General features: G+C 45.3%; 1 protein-coding gene across 1 annotated transcript in view; it reads right to left on the minus strand.

Moving 5' to 3' along the window:
- The window catches only part of LOC143136805 (uncharacterized), a 76,558-nt gene that overhangs the window by 1,067 nt on the left and 53,721 nt on the right, over nt 1–21,770 (minus strand). Inside the window, exons 5-8 of the mRNA XM_076297483.1 lie at nt 20,033–20,090; nt 7,585–7,678; nt 4,651–4,718; nt 2,204–2,450 (exon numbers count right to left, since the gene is read on the minus strand). Of these exons, the coding sequence (XP_076153598.1) occupies nt 2,204–2,450; nt 4,651–4,718; nt 7,585–7,678; nt 20,033–20,090 (467 nt within the window). The remainder of the gene's footprint in view (nt 1–2,203; nt 2,451–4,650; nt 4,719–7,584; nt 7,679–20,032; nt 20,091–21,770) is intronic.

Consider the following 21,770-nt stretch of genomic DNA (forward strand, 5'->3'; position numbering starts at 1 on the left):
GGTTTTGTTTGAAACGTTATTACGGCTGGCTACAATATAACAGGTGAGACGCACACAGGTTTTAAGCTTGTTCGAAAAGGGGTAATTTATTAACAAAAATAGAAAACAGTAATCGCTGGCCAATAATGGCCTTCACGCTGAACAAGCAAACAAAGAACAGGCCGCCGAATGGAGGCCTGAAACGGGACGTCAGAGACGCGAACAGAATGGGATAGGGCATGTAGTCAAAAGTGCCTCCCCTGTCGAGGTTCCGTGACCACTGTATATAGGGTGCCCCCTAGTGACCTCTATATATATATATATATATATATATATATAGACCCTTTCAACAATAAAAACAAAAACAATGCTTGAACGTTCTATTTGGTTCCCAATCTACTTCCTCTGCATTAAGATAACATATGGAATGTTAAAACGGAAGCCTTGTGGGGCCAACTATGATGCTGATAATGGAACTCTCTTGAAAGGGTCTATAGAGAGACACACGATGACAGCAGAAGGAGCCAGAAATAAACAGTATAAATAATAATATCAATATAACTCTGTGTTGGCTGGCCACCAGGGAAAGGGAACATAACAAACGTCAACAGAAATGACGTTACCCAACCGTGCTTAGAGAACCTTTAATTAAATATGCTTCATGGTGGTGGAGCCACACGTACGGCAATAACAATGCATTATATAGGCCTACCCCTAAATCCTCAAATTATGGCCGGAATAATAATTTCCTACAAGTAGCCTAGCCTATGACTATCAGTCCACGAGCACTAAAAAACATTGTTTCGATTTAACTAAATGAAATTAAAGAGCTCTTCTTAATAGTTTATATTGTTGGTTGGTTTAATAGCCTACTGTTGCCAATAAAAAGTCGTTGTCCTAATGGGTTTCAAGCTATCAGTCGCTTGGGCTACTACTACATTTAAACACAATTGTTGCCGCGAGGCATTCCAGCCTACGAATTTAATAAAAAATTAACTCCATTTAGGCCACCGTAGGCCAACTTGGCTACACAATAAGGTCTCCATTACAGCAGCGCACGATCAATGACTGAAAGCGACTGCCTGTCTCGCAATAAACACAGCGGGTGGAAATCCCGACACTCTTTCAACTACATGAAAGTTAATAGTGAAACATCAAATACCCCACAGATTTCAGTACTTATCAGTCCCAACATTTAGCAATATAAGCAAAAAGTCCAAAAGTAAAATAAATCCCAAATCAAACCGAAAATTGTATGCTTTTGATAGCCTACCACCGGTATGCCGCTCCAAACGAAACGGATGCCTCACAATAAAACGCAGAAATAAAGGCCTCGATTACAAGCCTGCCCCAAAAAAAGCCCTGTGCTTTGCGCAGCCTAAGTAAATAATAGAACCCGGCCATAATTTGAGGAATTACAGGATTTTAAACATTGTTAAAAACGTCCAATTCATGGCACATTTTGTATTATTATTTTTTATGCTTTCTGCAAAGAAGGGAGACTGGCATTGGTCACGGTTTGGAATGAAAGGGAGAAAACAGTAGGCCTAGAGTAACATGGCGGATATCGCTCATATACCTATACATTTTTTTTTTGCAATGCCAAACAAAATTAACTCACTCATTCAGGATGGTGTCATATTAGTCATGTAACTTACTGGGTGGTTTTTGGTGGCAACGTTACACACTTGGATTGACTATCTGAATGGCTACTAAGATCTCTTACGGGTCGGAGGCCATCCTCCATCTCTGTTGTCTCTGTGTGTGTGTGTGTACTAGATAGATAGATAGATAGATACTTTATTGATCCTCAAGGGGAAATTCAAGAAGTAACTAAGAGTACTAAGGTCTCTTACTGGTCCCAGGCTGTGTGTGTGTGTGTGTGTGTGTGTACTAAGGTCTCTTACTGGTCCCAGGCTGTGTGTGTGTGTGTGTGTGTGTGTGTGTGTGTGTGTGTACTAAGGTCTCTTACTGGTCCCAGGCTGTGTGTGTGTGTGTGTGTGTGTGTGTGTGTGTGTGTGTGTACTAAGGTCTCTTACTGGTCCCAGGCTGTGTGTGTGTGTGTGTGTGTGTGTGTGTGTGTGTACTAAGGTCTCTTACTGGTCCCAGGCTGTGTGTGTGTGTGTGTGTGTGTGTGTGTGTGTGTACTAAGGTCTCTTACTGGTGCCAGGCTGTGTGTGTGTGTGTGTGTGTGTGTGTGTGTGTGTGTACTAAGGTCTCTTACTGGTCCCAGGCTGCGCTCCACCTCCCTTGTTTGCTCCATCGGTCCCTAGATGTGTCCGTGTCCCAAAGCGGTCCACCAGCAACAAGGAGACCAGAGACATTGGGTCTGTAGGGGACGGGCCTGTTTCAAAACCACGGACCAGAGACATTGGGTCTGTAGGGGACGGGTCCAGAGGCTCGTGGTCTGTGGAGAACCAGTCCATCTCTGAACTGAGGACTGGAGACATGTCTGTTTTCGTTTCGTCTTCCTAAAACACATTGAACAAGGGATAAATAATCAACAACATCAACAAAACAACAAGCACATTTTGTCTACAGAAGATTTTTTTGAGTGTGTGCGTGTGTGTGTGTGTGTATGTGAGCAAGTGAGTGTGTGTATGTGAGCAAGTGAGTGTGTGTTTGTGTGTTTGTTTGGCAGTTTGGCAACTACTCATCCTCAACTCTATAGCCCCTAATTTAAATGTGTGTGTGTGTGTGTGTGTTAGTGTTGTCACGATACCAAAATTATGACTTCGATACGATACCTGCCATAAATATCACGATGCTCGATACTGAAACGATACTACGCCGAAATCCTAAGATATCTAGAAAAGACATTTCTCATACCTCCTTCAAGTGTATTGAGTCATTTGTGTTGAATTCAGTGCACTTTTGTAGTGTGCAGGTCAGTTCTGGGTTCTAAACTTCCTACATAATTATTATTTTTCATAGTCAGTAAAATAGTAGGCCTACTTTGTGTGATTAAGTCCTTTATTGTTTGTTATAGTTAATTTACATTGTGTTGTGTTTTGGCAATAAAGTAGCTTTATATAAGCCAAACTAGGCTAGATCAAGGTCAGTGTTGAAATTACTGCATGCAAATCACTGAATGCTATGCAGAGGGGCCTAATCTTTAGGCCATCTGATGTATAGTATAGGCTACCCTAGGCATTCCCGTGTTCATGGGATTTCTTTGATAGTTGCAAAGGGGAAAATGTGAGGATAGTTTTCTTTGCGCCCAGTGTACAAGTACGACGTTCCAGGTCTTCGTCAGATAGGCCTACACTATTACCTGTTGCAATATATCTTTGTGCATGCCTACATTAGGCTATGTCTATTTCTTTGATAACATGATTTGCTACCACGTAACAATAAGCCGCTATTATTAGGACTCAACACTCTTTGGTGGTATTATATGCTGTGGGCTTTAATTAGCGCATTTCGGGTAGCCTATCCTACATCTGAGTAATAATTATTGAACAAATTGCAGTCTACATGCCATGACAAATATTACCAGTAGTAATGACCGAACATGAAATAGATTGTTTACAAGTTATGGTAATGTTATTCTGGCGTGAACATTGCGCTTTCATCACGTTAGCACCTTTGATTACAGCTCGTTATGTCTCGTCAAAATGATTACAGCTTGTTATGTCTCGTCAAAATTCATTGATGAAGGAAGGTTCGCTTTATCCCAGAGAACCACAGTCGTTTGCTAGACTAAAACAGAAGAGAAGAATTGGCACTAACCATGTAGTTGTGTTTTCTATAGCATATTCGTTAACCTGTCGTTCTTCTCTTTAAAAATGTTGGGATATGTCTGCGAGGTGTTTAGCCAAGTTCCATGCGTAGCTTACTGCTTTTAAATGACTTTGAAACATATTTTACAAACGGGCCTCGGTGTACCTGATGGCTTGCCTTCACTATTCGCGATGTATCCGAAATAGTTCCAGATATCACTTCACCTTTTGTTTTATCCACAATGCCGAACGGGGACTGTCGGCAAAACTATGTTGACGTTGGCTACGCACTCACTCACTCACTCAGAGCTGCCTGCTTGACACGCCCACTTGCCTAGATGCTTGCAAGGAGCAGTGAGAGCAGCAGTTCACACAGACACGTTATTATTTTAATAAAGTATCGATTCTAAAAATGTCGGAATTCGTATCGTTTTTTGCATGAAGGCATCGTGATACCTTTTTAGTATCGATACACCGTGCAACACTAGTGTGTGTGTGTGTGTAAATGTGAGCAAGTGAGTGTGAGTTTGTGTGTGTGTTTGTTTGGCAGTTTGGCAACTACTCATCCTCAACTCTATGGGCCCTAATTTAAATGTAAAACTTTAAACAACAACAATAACAAAACAACAAGCACAGTATTTCCTCTACGTTGATTTTGGGATGGTGGCCCGCCATGACTAAATTGACTATTACACTGAGGTTCACAGTCATTCAAATTAGCGCCCGACAACGTTCAACTATTACACTGAGATTCAAAGTCATTCATATTAGGGCCTGACAATGTTCGACTATTACACTGAAGTTCACAATCTTGTTGTTGGGTAATAGTAAATGGTCTGGAATGAACTGAAATTAAATGACAATGTGGTTAAAATGTTTTGTCAGCATTAGCACACACACAAACACACACACACACACACACACACACACACACACACACACACGGTACCTGGATGAGTTCAATTTTGATGTCTGCAGCTGAAGAGATGGTCTGTTCTGTTCCGTGGTCAGCTCTCTCTACAGGAGAAAACAGAACAAACAAAAACAAAAAGAAAAAAAAAGAGAACATAAAACACACAAGGTATATGCGAGCATAAAAGGGCAATAGTTTGAAAGTGTTTAAAAAGTAATAATTAAAAGACATTAAAAAAACAACAACATAGAATGATTACTCAGTGATACTAGTCTAGCACCCAGTGTACAGCAGCACTCTATGGAGATTCTTGAAGTAGTCCCAAACTGTGCGCTGACACATATATTTATTTCCTTTCTCAATAGTCCCCCTTGTGTAGTATTAACACACAAAATGGTTAACACTTTGAATGCCGCGCTGTTTTCGGAAGCTTTGGCCCAGAGTGCCAGCAATCTTGATCATTGTTGACGATTTTTGTACAGCCACAGCGTATTCTATGTTATAGCTATGGACACATACTATGTGTTTGTTTGCTTGTTTGAAAGGTGAGACTTTAAGCTCTCAGTGGGTACAAACCATTTATTTCTACATGCCTCTGTTCCAAAGAAATCCCAAGCTAAACAGTGGCTAGTTTTCATCAAAATCCCTGTTTTATTTCTAGAAATGGAGATGTAGCGTCTTTGATGAAATATGAAGTGTTGCCTGTAAAGTTTCCGGGAAGTGACCTAGCGAGACCTGGCGAGACTGCCACCTAGTGATAAACCCACGAAAATGGCCTGGTTTTGACCTGACGTGCATGTGTCACTGATTCAACCCAAAGCGGCAACCATCAAAAGCAGAGTTTTAAGATTAAATGTCCAGATTGTGCGTTTTCATGAGTTTTCGATCGTCATATATTTCATTTCCATTCATCACAGAGTTCCCAAAATCACATATAAGGTGTGTTAGAGTGTCTAGTTTCGTAATTAAAAAAAAAAGCTAAAAACGTAATATTACATTTTTGGCACTCAACGCATGGGAAGGAAAAACGTAATATTAAGTTAAGAGTTAATACTCAGAAGTCGTTTTTACATTGAGATCACGCAACATTCACGAAGAGGAGACGTCTTAATGCCACATCGTGTGTCTCTGACTATGCCCGATCTGTCTGTCTAACAACTACTTCACAGAATCCCCCTTTGCCCAACTTGGACAGCAATAATGTAAAATGTAAATGTAAATCAGGTTTAAAGGCAAAGTATACTTGCATATACAAGGAATTTGGTCTCTGCATTTATTAAAGCTCCAATTTCAGCCCCTATCCTATTTTCTTTACTGTGGGCTAGTGGGTGCCCTCTCAGGCAGCGCATCGACGTGAAATCAAAATTCCACTGGAGCTCCAAGAGGATTTGAACACCCAGCCTGACAACACTCTTTGACTAAGAATACCCCATACTGTTGAGCAACTGAAATCCTATATAGGAGAGTAATGGGAAAACATTTAATTCTCAAAACTCTAGCAAATGGTCTCCTCAGTTCCTAAACATTTACAGAATGTTGTTAAATGAAGAGGTGAAGCAGCACAGTGTTTTAAACAAGCTATACATGCACCCGTCCCAACTTTTTTTGAAACATGGTGATGGCATCAAATTAAAAATTAACATATTTTCCTTGAAATAGTCCAAATTTTTATTTTCAACATTTTATATGTTGTCTATGTACTTGCTGCTAAATATGGGTTTACGAGACTTGTGTATAATCACATCCTGTTTTTATTTGCATTTTACGAAACCTCCCAACTTTTTCTGTTTTGGGGTTGTAATTTGTGTGACAATATTTTGTTTAGATTTGTAGATTTGAGATGACAAATAAACAATTTACTATCTGATAATAATAATTGTTGTAACCATTAATGGCATCTGGTCTGATATATATCTGCCGGCCGTAAAACTAATTTATACCGTTAGCCTGCTAGCTTACGTAAGCTAATTTAGTTAGACATCCGGCTTTTGCTAACGTCATACCGTAGTGTTAACCAAAGATTCTAGAGTGCTAAGCTCATTTGTAAAACACATTTCATCCAAAGTCATGTCTAGTGAGACAGCTCTCTATTTAATGAGGGAGATAGCAGGCAGCTGTCTTCCGTTTCGAATGGACCCTCTGTGTGTGTGTTTGTGTGTGTGTGTGTGTGTTTGTGTGTGTGTGTGTGTGTGTGTCTGGGGTGGGGGCTTTATGGATCCTGCCTTCTGTTTAGATCTGGCCACAAGTCCTCGTCAACATCGCAAGTGATCATATACTTTTCATTGGCCCACTGAAAATACTTCTTCAATAGGTTTTAGGAGTAAAGGGGCAAATACAGAACTGTACACGGGTACTCAATGTAAAAGTGTGCGTGTGTGTGTGTGCGTGTGTGTGTGTGTACACGGGTACTCAATGTAAAAGTGTGCGTGTGTGTGTGCGCGTGTGTGTGTGTGTACACGGGTACTCAATGTAAAAGTGTGCGTGTGTGTGTGCGCGTGTGTGTGTGTGTACACGGGTACTCAATGTAAAAGTGTGCGTGTGTGTGTGCGCGTGTGTGTGTGTGTGCACGGGTACTCAATGTAAAAGTGTGCGTGTGTGTGTGCGCGTGTGTGTGTGTGTACACGGGTACTCAATGTAAAAGTGTGCGTGTGTGTGTGCGCGTGTGTGTGTGTGTACACGGGTACTCAATGTAAAAGTGTGCGTGTGTGTGTGTGCGCGTGTGTGTGTGTGTACACGGGTACTCAATGTAAAAGTGTGCGTGTGTGTGTGCGCGTGTGTGTGTGTGTACACGGGTACTCAATGTAAAAGTGTGCATGTGTGTTTGTGTGTGTGTGTGTGTGTGTGTACACGGGTATTCAATGTAAAAGTGTGCGAGTGTGTGTGTGTGTGTGTGTGTGTGTGTGTGTGTGTACGGGTACTCAATGTAAAAGTGTGCATGTGTAGCTCTATCCTCCCCAGTATTCCCCTTACCAGACTGTCTGTAGTCTTCATATCCACCACCATCATCATCATCATCAGCTGCATCTTCATCTTTAACCTCTGACGCTGGGGCCTCCAGGTGACTCTGGGTGTAGACGAGACCAGCACATTCTGAACAGCAGATCGTGTGTGTGTGTGTGTGTGTGTGTGTGTGTCTCTGTGTCTGTGTCTGTCTGTCTGTCTGTCTGTGTGTCTGTGTGTCTGTGTGTGTGTGTGTCTGTGTGTCTGTGAGAGAGTGAGTGAGTGAGTGAGTGACAGTTGTGTATGTGAGTGTGGGTATGAGAGTGATACGAGTGTGTGTGCGTGTGTGAAAAGGAGACCCTTTTCTGTTAAAAGGCTGCCTCGTGCAACACAGACTTTACAACCACACTCACCATTTACTGTGTGTGTAGGAAAGATTTTAACGGTATTGGTACAAACTGTCACCCCTTTTAATATGCATGTGTGTGTAGGAAAGATTTTAACAGTATTGGTACAGACTAGTGTTGCACGGTGCACCGATACTTCAAAAGTATCACGATTCTCGGAAATTAAAAACGTCACAATACCTACATTTATTAGTATCGATACTTCTAAAATGACCACGTTCCAGATTTGCAAGAGACGTATTTCATGTTGGTGTGTGCAGCGCGTCTGTGTCTTTTCTCCTCACGCACGCAGCTGTCATGTGACAAACACTACAGCGAGATGGCTGCAGCCGTCATGTGACCAACACTACAGCGAGATGGCTGCAGCCGTCATGTGCCCAACACCAGGGGCGATTCTAGACCTACAGCTTTGCTGGGGCACAGGCCCCCAACTCCCAATACATTAAAAAAATTAAATGTGCGCGCAATATGAAATAAATGGCTAGCCTACGTGTACAAGCTTCAAAATCATTATTGTCACTGTCATACTGTAGGCTATATTAAACCACTGGTAAAGATACAAGTTTTACGTCCAGCCCCCATTATGTCCTCATCCGTTTCTTACCTGCCTCTCTCCTCCTCCCCCTGCCTGGTACTGGACTGCCCAGCCTGTGCTCTTTCTCCTTCTCTTTGACCTTCTTGTCCTCTTCCTCCTCCTTCTCCTCCTCCAGCACTCTCTCCCTCAATTGTAGCAGCCACTATCCAGCAACATCCAAATACATGGGCATAAGTAGGCCTATACTCACTGCATGAATTTAATAGGCTTTCCTACTAACACAAGGGAAGCTTATTTTTAGTCGAAATTGAGATATACTTCCCTCCCAGGCAAGGGTCCTATAGTCATCCTGGCAATGCTGCAGTTCTTTGTAGCCTACTAAAGCCTTCATACTGACTTTTGGTGATAATTTGCAAATGCAGCCTTTAATAATCTATAAACCTATAGGCTACTCTGATTCTGTGTAGATTATTATAGGCTACATTTGCAAATGCAGCAAACTTATTTAAGTTTGCCATTAAACCATTGATTAAATCACAGCACTGGCTATTACCAGCATAAATGTTAAAGGGGTGGTTCAGGATTTTGGACATAGGACCTCATTTCCAAGTAAGCAAGTGTGATATTTATCAGTGGAGACCGTTTTCAACACGTTTCATCCAGTCCTTCTAATTGCAGAGTTCGCAGGTGCTAGGCTAGCGCAAGTCAACGGTATGTGCTAGCCTGCCACTAAAAACAGTCTTACCCACTCCAAAGTACACCCGAGGCAAATAAATTATAACGCCAGACTATCGATGTAAATGTCTGTTTTGATAGTGTTATTTCTAACGTTATTCTATCCTTGCATTTCAACGATCGCATTACATTTTGAGGGACTAGTTTCTTAGCAGCGGCGGAATTATACTTGCTCCGGTTAGTAGTACTGCGCCGAAAAGTAAACAGTAAAGCGCACTCCAATGGGGATGCCTAGTAGTAGTAGCCTTGGTAATATCAGGCCGCGGCTGAGATGCAAAATGACTACTACCAACTTCAGGGACCAAAGTATAACTATTGCAACGCGATGCGAGGGTAGTTGTATTTCTCACACTATTCTACCAACACAGACATTTACATCGATTGTCTGGAATTTGCCTCAGGTGTACTTTGGAGTGGGTAAGACTGTCTTTAGTGGCAGGCTAGCACATACCGTTGACTTGCGCTAGCCTAGCACTTGCGAACTCTGCAATTAGAAGGACTGGATGAAACGTGTTGAAAACGGTCTCCACTGATAAATATCACACTTGCTTACTTGGAAATGAGGTCTTATGTCCAAAATCCTGAACCACCCCTTTAATGTTACCGTTAATGTGGCCAATTATCATACCTCCCTCGTCCTCCTCATCTCTCCTCACTGTTCCTCCTTCAGGAAGAATTGTCTGATGTCCATCTCTGAGTAGTTTATCAGAAGGCTATGTTTAGTTTTACAGTAGGACAGCTTCACAAACAGTATAGGCTACTTTTGCAGGACTCTCCACAGTATACATATAAATCACTATTAATTGTCCGCATGTGTGCATGCAGCCTACGCATGGTGTGAGTGTGTGTGTGAGGGAGAGAGCACAAGCTGGTAAACTGTTGCTAAATTTAGGCTACAATGACGCTAAGCATTGAAAAACAGATGCTAGTTATGTGGGTAACACTCTCTAACAGCGATCAACTTGTCATTTTTTCTGTCAAACAAGTTGTGAATTTGTTGTAACATTAAGCAGGGGACGACTTACTCTATGCTCAAGTGCTCCAGCGGATTCCACAGTGTATGTGTGTGCAGAGTACAACGAAACACTCGGAATTATCATGTGAACGATTTTCATTGGTTGTTGCGTTCAATCTTACCCAGCTACAGAGGTGCTATTTCCTGATTGGCTATTATGGCCCCTTTCTTTATTCCTTGTTTTTTTTATTGGCTGGTAAGTGACAGGCTAGAGTCATGACTAAAGCAGGCACGGAGTTGCGCTCATGAATGCCGTTTCCAGCTAGAGCCGCGCTAGATATTTACTGGGGCACTGGAGACTTTTACTAAGGCACGTGCCCCAGTGAATAAGGTCTAGTGACGCCCCTGCCCAACACTACAGCGAGATGGCTGCATGTGTCATGTGACCAACACTACAGCGAGATGGCTGCAGCTGTCATGTGACCAACACTACAGCGAGATGGCTGCATGTGTCATGTGACCAACACTACAGCGAGATGGCTGCAGCTGTCATGTGACCAACACTACAGCGAGATGGCTGCAGCTGTCATGTGACCAACACTACAGCGAGATGGCTGCATGTGTCATGTGACCAACACTACAGCGAGATGGCTGCATGTGTCATGTGACCAACACTACAGCGAGATGGCTGCAGCTGTCATGTGACCAACACTACAGCGAGATGGCTGCAGCTGTCATGTGACCAACACTACAGCGAGATGGCTGCAGCTGTCATGTGACCAACACTACAGCGAGATGGCTGCAGCTGTCATGTGACCAACACTACAGCGAGATGGCTGCAGCTGTCATGTGACCAACACTACAGCGAGATGGCTGCATGTGTCATGTGACCAACACTACAGCGAGATGGCTGCAGCCGTCATGTGCCCAACACTACAGCGAGATGGCTGCAGCTGTCATGTGACCAACACTACAGCGAGATGGCTGCAGCCGTCATGTGCCCAACACTACAGCGAGATGGCTGCAGCTGTCATGTGACCAACACTACAGCGAGATGGCTGCAGCCGTCATGTGCCCAACACTACAGCGAGATGGCTGCATGTGTCATGTGCCCAACACTACAGCGAGATGGCTGCATGTGTCATGTGCCCAACACTACAGCGAGATGGCTGCATGTGTCATGTGACCAACACTACAGCGAGATGGCTGCATGTGTCATGTGACCAACACTACAGCGAGATGGCTGCATGTGTCATGTGACCAACACTACAGCGAGATGGCTGCATGTGTCATGTGACCAACACTACAGCGAGATGGCTGCATGTGTCATGTGACCAACACTACAGCGAGATGGCTGCAGCTGTCATGTGACCAACACTACAGCGAGATGGCTGCAGCCGTCATGTGCCCAACACTACAGCGAGATGGCTGCATGTGTCATGTGACCAACACTACAGCGAGATGGCTGCAGCTGTCATGTGACCAACACTACAGCGAGATGGCTGCATGTGTCATGTGACCAACACTACAGCGAGATGGCTGCATGTGTCATGTGACCAACACTACAGCGAGATGGCTGCAGCTGTCATGTGACCAACACTACAGCGAGATGGCTGCAGCTGTCATGTGACCAACACTACAGCGAGATGGCTGCATGTGTCATGTGACCAACACTACAGCGAGATGGCTGCAGCTGTCATGTGACCAACACTACAGCGAGATGGCTGCATGTGTCATGTGACCAACACTACAGCGAGATGGCTGCATGTGTCATGTGACCAACACTACAGCGAGATGGCTGCATGTGTCATGTGACCAACACTACAGCGAGATGGCTGCAGCTGTCATGTGACCAACACTACAGCGAGATGGCTGCAGCCGTCATGTGCCCAACACTACAGCGAGATGGCTGCATGTGTCATGTGACCAACACTACAGCGAGATAGCTGCAGCTGTCATGTGACCAACACTACAGCGAGATGGCTGCATGTGTCATGTGACCAACACTACAGCGAGATGGCTGCATGTGTCATGTGACCAACACTACAGCGAGATGGCTGCAGCTGTCATGTGACCAACACTACAGCGAGATGGCTGCAGCTGTCATGTGACCAACACTACAGCGAGATGGCTGCAGCTGTCATGTGACCAACACTACAGCGAGATGGCTGCATGTGTCATGTGACCAACACTACAGCGAGATGGCTGCAGCTGTCATGTGACCAACACTACAGCGAGATGGCTGCAGCTGTCATGTGACCAACACTACAGCGAGATGGCTGCATGTGTCATGTGACCAACACTACAGCGAGATGGCTGCATGTGTCATGTGACAAACACTACAGCGAGATGGCTGCATGTGTCATGTGACCAACACTACAGCGAGATGGCTGCAGCCGTCATGTGACCAACACTACAGCGAGATGGCTGCATGTGTCATGTGCCCAACACTACAGCGAGATGGCTGCAGCTGTCATGTGACCAACACTACAGCGAGATGGCTGCAGCTGTCATGTGACCAACACTACAGCGAGATGGCTGCATGTGTCATGTGCCCAACACTACAGCGAGATGGCTGCATGTGTCATGTGCCCAACACTACAGCGAGATGGCTGCAGCTGTCATGTGACCAACACTACAGCGAGATGGCTGCATGTGTCATGTGACAAACACTACAGCGAGATGGCTGCAGCTGTCATGTGACCAACACTACAGCGAGATGGCTGCAGCTGTCATGTGCCCAACACTACAGCGAGATGGCTGCAGCCGTCATGTGACCAACACTACAGCGAGATGGCTGCAGCCGTCATGTGACCAACACTACAGCGAGATGGCTGCAGCTGTCATGTGACCAACACTACAGCGAGATGGCTGCATGTGTCATGTGACAAACACTACAGCGAGATGGCTACATGTGTCATGTGCCCAACACTACAGCGAGATGGCTGCAGCTGTCATGTGACCAACACTACAGCGAGATGGCTGCATGTGTCATGTGACAAACACTACAGCGAGATGGCTGCAGCCGTCATGTGACCAACACTACAGCGAGATGGCTGCAGCTGTCATGTGCCCAACACTACAGCGAGATGGCTGCAGCCGTCATGTGACCAACACTACAGCGAGATGGCTGCAGCCGTCATGTGACCAACACTACAGCGAGATGGCTGCATGTGTCATGTGACCAACACTACAGCGAGATGGCTGCATGTGTCATGTGACCAACACTACAGCGAGATGGCTGCAGCTGTCATGTGACAAACACTACAGCGAGATGGCTGCATGTGTCATGTGACCAACACTACAGCGAGATGGCTGCATGTGTCATGTGACCAACACTACAGCGAGATGGCTGCATGTGTCATGTGACCAACACTACAGCGAGATGGCTGCATGTGTCATGTGACCAACACTACAGCGAGATGGCTGCAGCTGTCATGTGACCAACACTACAGCGAGATGGCTGCAGCCGTCATGTGCCCAACACTACAGCGAGATGGCTGCATGTGTCATGTGACCAACACTACAGCGAGATGGCTGCAGCCGTCATGTGACCAACACTACAGCGAGATGGCTGCATGTGTCATGTGACCAACACTACAGCGAGATGGCTGCATGTGTCATGTGACCAACACTACAGCGAGATGGCTGCAGCTGTCATGTGACCAACACTACAGCGAGATGGCTGCAGCTGTCATGTGACCAACACTACAGCGAGATGGCTGCATGTGTCATGTGACCAACACTACAGCGAGATGGCTGCAGCTGTCATGTGACCAACACTACAGCGAGATGGCTGCATGTGTCATGTGACCAACACTACAGCGAGATGGCTGCAGCTGTCATGTGACCAACACTACAGCGAGATGGCTGCAGCTGTCATGTGACCAACACTACAGCGAGATGGCTGCATGTGTCATGTGACCAACACTACAGCGAGATGGCTGCAGCCGTCATGTGCCCAACACTACAGCGAGATGGCTGCAGCTGTCATGTGACCAACACTACAGCGAGATGGCTGCAGCCGTCATGTGACCAACACTACAGCGAGATGGCTGCAGCTGTCATGTGACCAACACTACAGCGAGATGGCTGCAGCTGTCATGTGACCAACACTACAGCGAGATGGCTGCATGTGTCATGTGACCAACACTACAGCGAGATGGCTGCAGCCTTCATGTGCCCAACACTACAGCGAGATGGCTGCAGCTGTCATGTGACCAACACTACAGCGAGATGGCTGCAGCCGTCATGTGCCCAACACTACAGCGAGATGGCTGCATGTGTCATGTGCCCAACACTACAGCGAGATGGCTGCATGTGTCATGTGCCCAACACTACAGCGAGATGGCTGCATGTGTCATGTGCCCAACACTACAGCGAGATGGCTGCATGTGTCATGTGCCCAACACTACAGCGAGATGGCTGCATGTGTCATGTGACCAACACTACAGCGAGATGGCTGCATGTGTCATGTGACCAACACTACAGCGAGATGGCTGCATGTGTCATGTGACCAACACTACAGCGAGATGGCTGCATGTGTCATGTGACCAACACTACAGCGAGATGGCTGCAGCTGTCATGTGACCAACACTACAGCGAGATGGCTGCAGCCGTCATGTGCCCAACACTACAGCGAGATGGCTGCATGTGTCATGTGACCAACACTACAGCGAGATGGCTGCAGCTGTCATGTGACCAACACTACAGCGAGATGGCTGCATGTGTCATGTGACCAACACTACAGCGAGATGGCTGCATGTGTCATGTGACCAACACTACAGCGAGATGGCTGCAGCTGTCATGTGACCAACACTACAGCGAGATGGCTGCATGTGTCATGTGACCAACACTACAGCGAGATGGCTGCAGCTGTCATGTGACCAACACTACAGCGAGATGGCTGCATGTGTCATGTGACCAACACTACAGCGAGATGGCTGCATGTGTCATGTGACCAACACTACAGCGAGATGGCTGCATGTGTCATGTGACCAACACTACAGCGAGATGGCTGCAGCCGTCATGTGACCAACACTACAGCGAGATGGCTGCAGCCGTCATGTGACCAACACTTCAGCGAGATGGCTGCATGTGTCATGTGAGCAACACTACAGCGAGATGGCTGCAGCTGTCATGTGACAAACACTACAGCGAGATGGCTGCAGCCGTCATGTGACCAACACTACAGCGAGATGGCTGCAGCTGTCATGTGACCAACACTACAGCGAGATGGCTGCAGCTGTCATGTGACCAACACTACAGCGAGATGGCTGCAGCTGTCATGTGACAAACACTACAGCGAGATGGCTGCATGTGTCATGTGACCAACACTACAGCGAGATGGCTGCAGCTGTCATGTGCCCAACACTACAGCGAGATGGCTGCAGCTGTCATGTGACAAACACTACAGCGAGATGGCTGCATGTGCGAGCACAAGTGATACTGTGGCCGCCGGTCCACGACTGGTAGAAAAAGATGACGCAAGGAGTGAAATATGGAAGTACTTTGCATACCTTGCTGACAGTGAGGGCAAAGCTACCGATAAGTCGAGACCTGTTTGTCGCCAGTGCTACAAACAAATGCAAACCAAGGGAGCCAACACCTCGAACCTGGCGAAACACTTGGCCGACAAGCATGCCGAGTTGTACAAGGAGTTTAAAGACCGACAGGTTAGTATGTAACCATTGCAAAGCCTACATGTTATGTTAAGTTAGTCAAAAGTTATTGTTACACATAAACTATTTAGGTCCTCCGTTATGACAAATTTATCACCATCATATTTTAAATATTTCCATTTTCTTCCGCTACAGAAGTCTGCAGCCACGGGCTCCGAAAGAGCAACTCCTCAAAGGCAGCAGCCAACTCAGCAGCCAACCCTCCAAGCTATGTTTGAGCAGCACAACAAGTACCCCAGGGATTCCAAGGAGGTAAAACAGCTTAACAGGGCAGTAGCAGAATTCATCTGTCTGGAAAGTGCCCGTTTATATATTGGAAAAAGCTGGGTTCAGAAACCTTATGCAAAATCTCGACAAAAGGTATGACGTCCCATCCAGGATTTATTTTTCCCATCCAAGTATATTTTTTTGGGCTTTTATGCCTTTAATGCGACAGGATAGTGGAGAGTGACAGGAAGTGAGTGGGAGAGAGAATTGGGGTGGGATCCGGAAAGGACCACGGGGCAGGAATCGAACCCGGGTCGCCGGCGTACGGTGCAGGTGCATCCAGGAATTTTTTCATGTACAATGAAATTTCCAAGATGTACAATGAAACAAGATCGATAATCAGTGCACAACTTAGGCCTACACCAAATACATTGTTCTCCTGCACCACGGATCTCTGGACCAGCAGAACTATTGACACTTACATGGCTGTAACAGTCCAGTTCATTACACAGGGACACAGACATGACCACTTTAGAAACAGTGAGGGATGTCCTGGCTCCACTCAGTGACTTCACTGATGCCCTGAGTGGAGAGAAAGAAACCACCACATCATCAGTCCTGCGACTCATGTGGAAAATCAAAGCCTGCCTAAAAGACGAGGAAGGCGACCGGCCCTTGGCCCTAGAAATGAAGAACAAAATTAGAGCAGATTTTGAGAAAAGGTATGATGATCACAACCTGCAGATGACACTAAACACCTCCACATTCCTTGATCCTAGATTCAAAGGCACTTTTGTAACTATGGAGGAGGATATAGACCCTTTCAAGAGAGTTCCATTACCAGCATCATAGTTGGCCCCACAAGGCTTCCTTTTTAACATTCCATATGTTATCTTATTCCACTGCTTGGTTGAATTTCCCATTGTCCTACGTAATTTAGAACGACCATTAACCGTATGTTATCTGCACACCTATGAAGTAGATCCATTTTTTTGGCCGTATCACACTTGTATATTAATTCGCCGTACTCGTTGTGAAGTTTAATGAACTGTCACGTTGCATCCGAGCTGTAAAATGCAGACGTTCAGAACATTGCAACATTGTAGCATATGACGGAGGTGGCTTTTAGCTAGATGGGTGACAGCAGGCTAAGTAAAAGTGATGTTTCAAAGCTAAAGTTCATCAGAATCTTGGGATACGCCCGCTTGACAACAGTAGAGATAGAACTAACGACTGGCCTTTGGCCGTAGCAACCATCCATTTAGAACTAGTAACGGCAGTTTGTCCTGTGAGTTGAAAACGCAAGTGGCAACAGTGGAATAAGCGGGATAATGGACTCCATGGTGGTCTGTTCACAGAAGTTAATGCACTACGAGGTTTAAACGGCCCTCCGCTTCGCGTCAGGGCCGTTTTACAACCTCGACCGTGCATTAACTTCTGTGAACAGACCACCGTGTCGTCCATTATCCCTTACTTAATGCAGAGGAAGTAGATTGGGGCCCAAATAGAATGTTTAAGCATTGTTTTTGTTTTTATTGTTGAAAGGGTCTATAAAGATGGAACTGCTCCTTAAAGGGACACCAGGCAAGCCTGATGCTTTTTCTCTACGAAACTCCCCCTCGCTCGGTCTGAAGCTCTTTTCCTTTTCTTTGCATCTTCCGTCAAGGGTTTTCGCTGCTTCTTCGCCGGCTCTGCCATTATACACACGTTTGCAACAATCGCTAGCGTTTCGTTAGCCTCCCTCTGTGCTGTGGATGCAGGATGGAAACTGAAACTGCTTCGGTCGGCGGGTACGATACACTGAACTTGCAAGTGGGATTTTCTTCCTACAGGCAGTAGGGGCGGGCGAGAGAGTCTTCATTCGCCCTGTAATGAGTCATTTAACCATATACCGACTTACGAAGATGAGTAATTAACACGAAAACGTTGCCTGGTGTCCCTTTAAAGCTGAGGCCGTTCAGCCACAGTCCAGTGGACCCTACAGGAGCAGAGACTTAAAAAGTGCATCATGGCCCCGGCCGTGGCGCAACTGGCTGGGGCACCTGCACCGTACGCCGGCGACCCGGGTTCGATTCCCGCCCCGTGGTCCTTTCCGGATCCCACCCCGACTCTCTCAACCATTCACTTCCTGTCATTCTCCACTGTCCTATCCGCAATAATAAAGGCATAAAAAAGCCCAAAAAATATACTTAAAAAAAAAAAAAAAAGTGCACCATCACCTCAGAGAAGAAACAGGGCAGACCATTCTGAAATGAGGCAACATTCTCCCACACCTGCTACACCCAAAGATAGACTAAATGGTGAGTTTGTTGACTACAAACAGTTCAGAGAGATCAGCCCTGCAGAGGATCCCCTGGCCTGGTGGAGTCAACATGAGGCACAACTGCCCACCCTGGCACACTTTGCGAAGAAGTATCTTTGCATTTCTGCTTCAAGTTGTGCATCTGAACGGGTATTCAGCACATCTGGGAATATCTGCAGTCCAAGACGTTCCAGACTGACTGAGGAACATTTAGAAACGCTAGTTTTCTTGGCCAAAAACTTGAATAAGACAAAGGAACAGAATAAGAAATGAACATCTGCTGGCCATTCTAGGGCTAATGCTCACTGGAGACTCAGTTTTGATAAGAGATAATGCAGCTAAATTTAATTTGTTTTTTTTAAACTGAATGCCATTGGTTTAATTTGTTATTTATGTTTTGATATTTAATATTTTGTTTATGTTTATTATAATTGTATAATATTTTCATTCAAAGCCCAGAATTAAAATAAAGCTCAATGGCTGAGTTTTCTCCCCTGAAAGGAAAGGTTGCACAACTGACAGGAAAGGTTGCACAACTGACAGGAAAGGTTGCACAACTGACAGGAAAGGTTGCACAACTGAAAGGAAAGGTTGCACAACTGAAAGGAAAGGTTGCACAACTGACAGGAAAGGTTGCACAACTGACAGGAAAGGTTGCACAACTGACAGAATATTGCTGCAATTTTTTGTGCATTTTTTTTTTTACCTTGAATGCCATTACTTACATTGATATTATTTTATATTTTGATATTTAATCTTCTGAATAGAGTTCAGAAACATTGTTTAATATAATCACTGTTCATATTTTTAGTTTAGTTTAAGTTTAGAATCAAGATAAAGTTATTACCAGTAACTCTTATGTTTCTTATGATAACTGAGATAATGCTGCTAAATTTATAATTTTTTTACCTTGAATATCATTGCTCTAATTTATTTTTTATATTTTGATATTTCATATTTTGCTCAAATGTTTAATATATCTGCTGTTCATATGTTCATTTAATAGTGTGTTATATGATTAGAATGTTGTCCTGTTTTAAAATAAAGCACAGCAATGATATTTGAGAGTGTTTCTCCCTTTTCAGGAGAAGTATCGAAAAAGTATCGAAATCGCAATTCTTGACTTGGTATCGGTATCGAAACAATAATTTTGGTATCGTGACAACACTAGTACAGACTGTCACCCCTTTTAATATGCATATGTGTGTAGGGTCACTTCCAGGCTAACGAGTTTTGACTAAAAACGGTAAAATCGAACTTTCTCAAAACACGATTTGGTCATGATTTGGATGTCAACTCAACTTATGTACTCCCAATCATCCGTAAATTGATCTAAAGTGCATTTTACTCCGGATAATTCCTTTAAGGCTGGGTTTAACCCCAAGGTCTTGACTGGGTAATTGGCTGGGCTTTTAAGGCTGGCTTATTTCATGTGAGGAAAAGTCTAGAAGACGTCCTATGTGTGTGTGTGTGTGTGTGTGTGTGTGTGTGTGTGTGTGTGTGTGTGTGTGTGTGTGAAGAAGACCAGTGAGGGAGGAGTCTAGGAGAACTCGGGAGAGAGTCTTGTGTGAGAGTCTTAAGAGTGTAAACTGGCTGAGAGGTTGTATACGGTGAATTGTGCTATATAGTGCGTGCGTGTGTGTTTGTGTGTGTTACCTCAACTTTCAGCTGGTTCTCCCCTCCCTGCAGTCGTTCATCCTTTTCCTGAACCGTCCTAAAAGGGTCAGAGGTCGCAGAGTTCAAAGGTTAAAGATGCACGTGTGTGTGTGAGTGTGTGTGTGTGTTTGCACATGTGTGTGTGAGTGTGGGGGTGTGGGTGAGTTTGTGTCTGTGTGTGTGATTATCGATTACGATCTTTACTCTGTTGAGCCTGTGTTTGTGTGTATGTGTGTGTGTGTGTCTGTGTGTGTGTGTGTGTGTGTGTGTGTGTGTGTGTGTGTGTGTGTGTCTGTGTTTGTGTGTGTGTGTGTGTGTCTGTGTTTGTGTGTGTGTGTGTGTGTCTGTGTTTGTCAAAGTCAAAGTCAAAGTCAGCTTTATTGTCAATTTCTTCACATGTTCCAGACATACAAAGAGATCGAAATTACGTTTCTCACTATCCCACGGTGGAGACAAGACATATTTTAACAATTTTAAGTCCACAGACAAACATAACATTCAAGTAAACAAAAAAGTAAGTAAATAAGTAAATAAGAGGGCACATATAATGAAAAAATAAGAGCAGCAAAATTTGGTTGAAATTGTGCATAGACAGTCAATAAAATAAAATACTAGTGCAAAGTCAGGCCAATAAGAGGCTGAGGTAGTTCTGTTTGACCTAAGTAAGAAATAAAGTGGCATAGTGGTGCAAGTTATGTAAGAGCAGCAGAAGTGTTGTGTTTCCAGGACAACAACAACAAGTTGCAAAGTGTACAAGTGTGCAAGTGGAGTGGTGCAGGCGGCCATTTGTGGGTCCAATGTCCAGGATGTTATGTAGCTGAGGGTGGAGGGGGGAGAGGAGGGAGAGAGTTCAGCATCCTAACAGCTTGGTGTATGAAGCTGTTGGTGAGTCTGGTAGTGCGGGAGCGCAGGCTTCTGTACCTCTTCCCAGAGGGCAGTAGATCAAACAGATTGTGAGCGGGGTGACTTGCATCACTCACAATTTTGGTCGCCTTGCGGGTGAGGTGGGTGGTGTAAATGTCCTTCAGGGAGGGGAGTGAAGCACCAATAATCCTTCCAGCTGTGTTCACTATGCGCTGCAGGGCTTTCCTGTTGTATTCAGTGCAGCTTCCGCCCCACACAGCGATACAGCTGGAGAGGATGCTCTCAATGGTGCCTCGGTAGAATGTGGTCATGATGGCTGGTGGAGCACTTGCTCGCCTGAGTTTCCGCAGGAAGTACAGGCGGCGCTGAGCTCTCTTCGCCAGTGATGCTGTGTTGGTGGTCCAGGAGAGGTCTTCACTGATGTGCACCCCCAGGAATTTGGTGCTGCTCGCTCTCTCCACCACAGCACCGTCGATGGTCAGTGGCAGGTGTTGGGTGTGACCTCTCCGGAAGTCAACAACAATCTCTTTGGTCTTGCTGACGTTCAGCAGGAGGTTGTTGTCCCTGCACCACGTGGTCAGATGGTCGACCTCCAACCTGTATTGAGTCTCGTCGCCCTTGGTGATGAGACCCACCAGAGTTGTGTCGTCAGCAAATTTCACTATGTGATTGTTGCTGTAGGTTGCAGTGCAGTCATGCGTCAGCAGGGTGAAGAGCAGCGGACTGAGCACGCAGCCTTGGGGGGCCCCTGTGCTCAGTGTGATGCTGCTTGAGGTATTGTTGCCAACACGTACTACTTGAGGCCTCTGACAGAGGAAGTCCAGTAGCCAGTTGCAGAGGTAGGTACTGAGTCCCAGTTTGTCAAGTTTGCAGA

The sequence above is a fragment of the Alosa pseudoharengus genome, unplaced genomic scaffold (assembly GCF_046254945.1).
Source record: "Alosa pseudoharengus isolate Yale_2024_CS ecotype anadromous, Long Island Sound unplaced genomic scaffold, YU_APseudo_1.1 YU_APseudo_1.1_scf_1, whole genome shotgun sequence".
Classification (NCBI taxonomy): domain Eukaryota; kingdom Metazoa; phylum Chordata; class Actinopteri; order Clupeiformes; family Clupeidae; genus Alosa; species Alosa pseudoharengus.